At 28.2% G+C, this 5,613-nt stretch overlaps 1 protein-coding gene across 1 annotated transcript; it reads right to left on the minus strand.

Moving 5' to 3' along the window:
• Nucleotides 1-2,623: 2,623 nt before the first annotated feature.
• LOC123295774 (josephin-1) lies at nt 2,624-5,307 on the minus strand. Its single transcript, XM_044877221.1, has 3 exons — nt 4,981-5,307; nt 3,903-4,083; nt 2,624-3,038 (listed from the first exon to the last, which is right to left on the minus strand). The coding sequence occupies exons 1-3, from the start codon at nt 5,250-5,252 to the stop codon at nt 2,661-2,663; spliced, it is 831 nt and encodes a 276-aa protein (XP_044733156.1). The 5' UTR covers nt 5,253-5,307; the 3' UTR covers nt 2,624-2,660.
• Nucleotides 5,308-5,613: the final 306 nt, after the last annotated feature.

A 5,613-nucleotide genomic window follows, 5' to 3' on the forward strand; every position in this document is an offset into this window, starting at 1 on the left:
TTAATTTTCTTAAAATATAAAAATCTATATCAATTAACATCTCTATTTAAAATCTTAAAAATATGGTTGGGAGAGGACCGTTGATGGGTTTTATTTCAGGGAAAACATATTTCCAAAAGTGGGTAAGTATATGTAAGACATTAAAATTAGGGATAAATCGAATCGATGATGGGAATCAAATAATAATTAATAATGAAGGATCACCACACAATTTGTTTATTCTGTTATTATTTAAATTCCTATTAGTTTTCAGGTTTTTACAATTCGTACAACCGGATTTATAAAATCAAGTATTTCTTTTGTGTAAATTATTACAATCAATAAATTTTTTTTTAAATAGTTATAAATACGTTTTTTAATTATTAAATACCTGATAGTTTACTTAAATTTTTACAGCGGCCGGAAAATCTGAAAATTAATATTTTGAAAACAAAAAAATTTTTGGAGATAAGCGTTGTCCACTCGAGTGTATTTCAAAGAAGCTAAGTGATCAAACAAAAACAATTAAATCGAAAGATAACCTAATAATCAATAAAATAGAAAACTTAAGATTTTAGGTGCATAGGACAAAACTATAACAGTTTATCCTTAAGCTTAACCTGTTTGAACTGGATCCATGGATCTTTAGTGTCGATTGAGAAAGCTGGTTCTTTATTGTGCTGATAAAATGATAATAGATCGTTGACAGAAAGGGTGCTTTGTTAAATGATAAATCCATAGGTACTTAAAACTTTGTGAGTGGCTTCCTTTTGGTTAGTCTACCAAACTTATGTTATCGGTCTGAAAAAACGCTGCGGGGAATTTGTCGTACACTATGACCACTTGATAATGTGAATAATTATTAAAAAATAAAATATTTTGTCCGATAAAAATACTGCACCGATGAGCTTGGCTATCACTTCGAATATGCCGTACTTCAGTATTTTGTTTTTCAATACATACATGGTGCTCTTTTTCCGGACGCCTGATAAATCAGCAAATAAGTGGTACAATGAGTAAAAAGTAACTTTCTTCAGTGTTTTTCTGAACTACAGTACTTTACCCACAAAATTAAAAATGATAATGACGTGTTTTTAAATTAAACACTGATATTTACAATAAAAGCACGAACTTAAAAAATATTTTATGTCGATCGTTGATTTTTAACTATTTCAACTTATTATACATTTAACTCGACTCTAGAAATGGTTTATTTTAAAGTATATTTCCTTTACATATTAATTCTTCTTCATTGTTATTTTTGTGTTGCAGAAACGTTTGCTAGTGAGTAATTATTTTACTTATAACTAAAGCTAATTGGGTTATTTCTTTTTCACTTAAGATTTAATAAAAATGTAAATGTGAACCTATTTTTACGTATCTGATAAAAAATAATTGACCATTTCGGCTTTGAAATGACATTTTTTAAAGAAATCCGAATAAAATTTAAATTATCCACCAACACATAGGAATAGTAAAGTCGAATTCGACTTAAATTGACTTTTTTGGGTCGACCTATTTTAACTCCTACCAAACTACCTCCGGCCAAAGCCAACGTGTGATTATCGACTTTTCGATTTAAGTTTCTTAACTTCCTCGTTAAGTTACTATGTAGTTGAGAATTTCGGCTAAAGCTAAAGCTATGAGAGTTATTTATTAGAAATTATTTTTTTGTTATCAGTAACGGATTATCCATTAGGAGTATAGGACAACTGTCTCTAAGAGCCCCGGAGAAAGGTCTAAAGAGGAAAAGATTAAATAGGAAAATGTCTTTTCGAGAAACTTTCAAATTGCCTCCAAAATGTTATTCAGATCGTTCTGTGATCAAAAGCTCAAATGATATTTACTATGATACTAAATGCCATTTACGGACTGGAATAAATAATTCATTCAAAAATTGTTACAGATCTAGGTGAATATTGCAGCGAAACGATACAATGTGTGGAATTTTTAGAATGCAGAAATTCATTATGTTCGGTACAGGATTGTGGATGTACCCTTGGATTCCTTAGACGAATAGTATAATCTATAAGACTTTTTAAAAAATGTGGGTCGTCAAGTTGAGCCATTTTGAAAATTACACCCACAACTATTACATTTTCATAAAGACATTCGAAGAGCTTTAAAGTTTTTATTCAAATTGTCCCCCCAATGCCACACAACACAATAATGCTCTTCTAATAATTTTTAACCAAAAGTTTGTATACATACTTTTTATCCTGAAGTTCACACGGGAACGGGGAATATTTTTTAAAGATATGAAAGAAGGGAGATGTAAGTTTGTATGAAAAACCCTCATTTTGGTATCCATTATGGTTTAACTGTTTCATGATAACCGTTGTTATGGTAAAAGCTAAATTATCAGCGAGTAACGCGGATAGTATTTTATTTTCAATAAATTAAGTTTCAAAAAAAACCCACGAAATTGTGAACAAAAGGGGCAGAGCGAAGCGGGTGGGTAACTGCTAATTTATTTATTAAGAAACTATTTTAAATGAAAAAAATATTTTATTAATAAAAAAATAATTTAAACAAATATATATTCTGTATATGATTTGTATTGAATAAAAACAAAAATAAATAAAAAATGTACAATAAAATTGATTAAAAAATAAATAACCAGTGAATAAAAATTATAATTATTTAGTACCTACAATTATTATTATAAATTAAAACGTTAATCATAATGGTTTAAAAGTTCTTTGTTGATCATTATTACTATCATTGGTGGTACTGGTATTGGAATTGGAATTGGTATTTATAGAATTATTATCATTACACAATGGATTCATTGTAACACAACATAAAGATCGTTCTTCATCATTCTCATTATCACATTCTTTATAATCACTATCATCATTTAATTTCATTTCATCATCAACATCATATTGTTCTGTATCTGATAATTTAACAATATGTGCTTGTGTTTGTGCTGTTGTTGAATTTGTTGATTGATATTGCCAATTTTGTAATTGTTCCACATCATGTGTCACAACTATAAACAATTCTTTATCACGACATTCCAATTGTTCTTTTAAATATGTTATCAATTCTGCATTCTATAAATAAACACGTTCGTTAATAGTTAATAAATGTAAATAAGGACAATAGTCAACAAATAAGTATTTATAATTTTAACTGGTAGCGTTAAACAAACTGTTAACAGTATAAATTCAAAATTGTTAGAACACGAAAGTATCAGTGTGCAGTCCCCCACCAAATTAGCAAAGAGTAACATTCATAATAAGAGTAATCACGATTAGCTAATTCTTACTGATGACTACTTGGTAGTCGAAATACGTATTTATAAAATACAAAAAACTGATCTAGAAAATTGGAGCAAAAATCGAAATTTAATTCGAAATATCCTTAATTCGAGTTCTCATTTATTATCTTCGATAATATTTATATGAAATATATCTTGAAAGTACATGTACACTGTAACTAGCGTTAATCTAAAACGTATTGCTAGGTTTACTCTACGGGTAGGTCTACAAAACGCTCTATCTAAAAGCGCAGAGGGGTGTGATATACCAAATCGGTATACAGATAGAAGTAGGCAATCCATACAAGTAATTTTAATGGATGAAGTTAGTAATCAATATTCTTTATTAACGATAAAAATTTCCAATGTGTTATGGAGAGTAGAGATAAGGAGAACCATCTCTATATATAAAAAGTGTCCATCGTAAAATAGCTAATAAGGATGATGCTGCTGTAGCAAAAGTGTAAATTTTAAAAGAAGTGCTCAAAGTGATAGAGAAGAATAAGGAACTTCACATAAAACATCTTTTGCTACACAAGCGCTTTTTCTGGTCAATTTTAGAACTGTTATTTTTTGTTTTCAAATGGATCCTTTTTACTTTAAGTCCCCATTTAAGATGGTTCTCCTTATGTCTACCCTTTATATTGTGTATACACACCTGTCCAATAAACATTGGCGTATCTAATTTCGAATCTAAATTGTAATAATAACCATTTATTTGTTTAATTGCAATCCAGTGTCGACGTTTTAATGGTAACAATACAAATCCAAAACGATAATCTGTTGGTACATTTAATATAAAACCAAATATATTATTTAAATTTAAACAATTCGGATCTCTGTAAAGTAAAATACAGTAGGCATACATTATTATTGAATTATTTTAAAACTATCAATTATTTTTTTTAGTGAATTCGTGATATAATTTTACATAAAAGTTTTATATAATCCAATTTTTTTTTAGAATATTGTAGGAAGGCATACACTTTAAAAAACTTTTAACCATGAAATTTCATATTAATTTTTACTGAAATTAAGTATCATTAAGAGAAAATAGACTATTTATTTCATGAATTCACCAAATATGGGCGATTTCAGAAATTTTACATTTTTTAATTCGTTTTTTTCAATTCTGTTTCATAAAAATCAGTTTTCCATGTTATTGTAGGGCTTTAAATAGTGAAAGACGACACATAATTATGCAATTAAATTTTTTTTCAGGCTAAAATTAACGGGCAAGATATTGCTTAACTTGGTCTATGCGTAATTATTGTACCCATAAGGCTAGACTCCGAACAAGATATTGCTTAATTATTGTGTCCATAAGGCTAGACTCTACTGACGAGTGTTAGCTCGCGATATAAAAACAGAAGCCAGCATTTGCTTACTGTTACCCCATAGACGCCAACTAACATGGCTTCTAATTAGTTAGCGTTTTCAAACCAAACGCCTCTAATTTTCGAACTGCGTAATTGTTGCTAACAGTGCAACAAATAATTGGCTAACACATTCAACAGAAAAGAGGGACCTTCATTACAAGGTAGTAAAGCGTAATTAAAATTGTATACTGGCATTTTAAAATTAATTCGGTAAGGCTATTCTTAAGTTGTATTTTTTCTTCCTTTCTTCTCTTTAGCACGTACAAGCTTTTGTACGTAAAGCGTCGGTCGCTGATTCAATCCTGAAGTCGTCTGAATTCACATTAAAATATTAAAAAAAAAAACCAATATGCTTACTTTCGCTTATCGAACCATATAGTCTCATAATTATGATATAGTTGCAATGCTTTCATAATAACATTTATATCATAATTACCTAAACCTAACAATGATTTATGTGGATTGATCCATACATTCGGTGATAATTGATGGCATATTTCATCCAATTGTTGTTTTGTAAATGCATTTGCACGTTGAAATAAATTATTTAATGCATGTAATGCACATAATTCTTTAATCTGTTTTTCATGATACACAACAATACTATTATTACTACGATTATTTGTCATCTTATGATCACTAACATTGTTATCACTATTATTTAATTTACTTCGTTTATTTATTATTGACATTATACAATTAACATAACCTAACTAATGATTATTCATTTATGTACAGACAAAAAGTTTTATTAATTATTTATGACACTTAATATATATTTGTAAAATTTTTATATATTCTTATTTATTAATTTATTATTTATACACATAACATACTTATTATTATTTATTGACAGTCATTTTGACAGATTTTTTTGTTATATTTCGTGATTGTTCGTGGTTATTGTCAGTTAATAATAATACATGGAAAAAGTAGGTGTCATTGTTTACATACTAAACATTATTATATAAGTCTGTGATTAAATAAATA

The sequence above is a fragment of the Chrysoperla carnea genome, chromosome 3 (assembly GCF_905475395.1).
Source record: "Chrysoperla carnea chromosome 3, inChrCarn1.1, whole genome shotgun sequence".
Classification (NCBI taxonomy): domain Eukaryota; kingdom Metazoa; phylum Arthropoda; class Insecta; order Neuroptera; family Chrysopidae; genus Chrysoperla; species Chrysoperla carnea.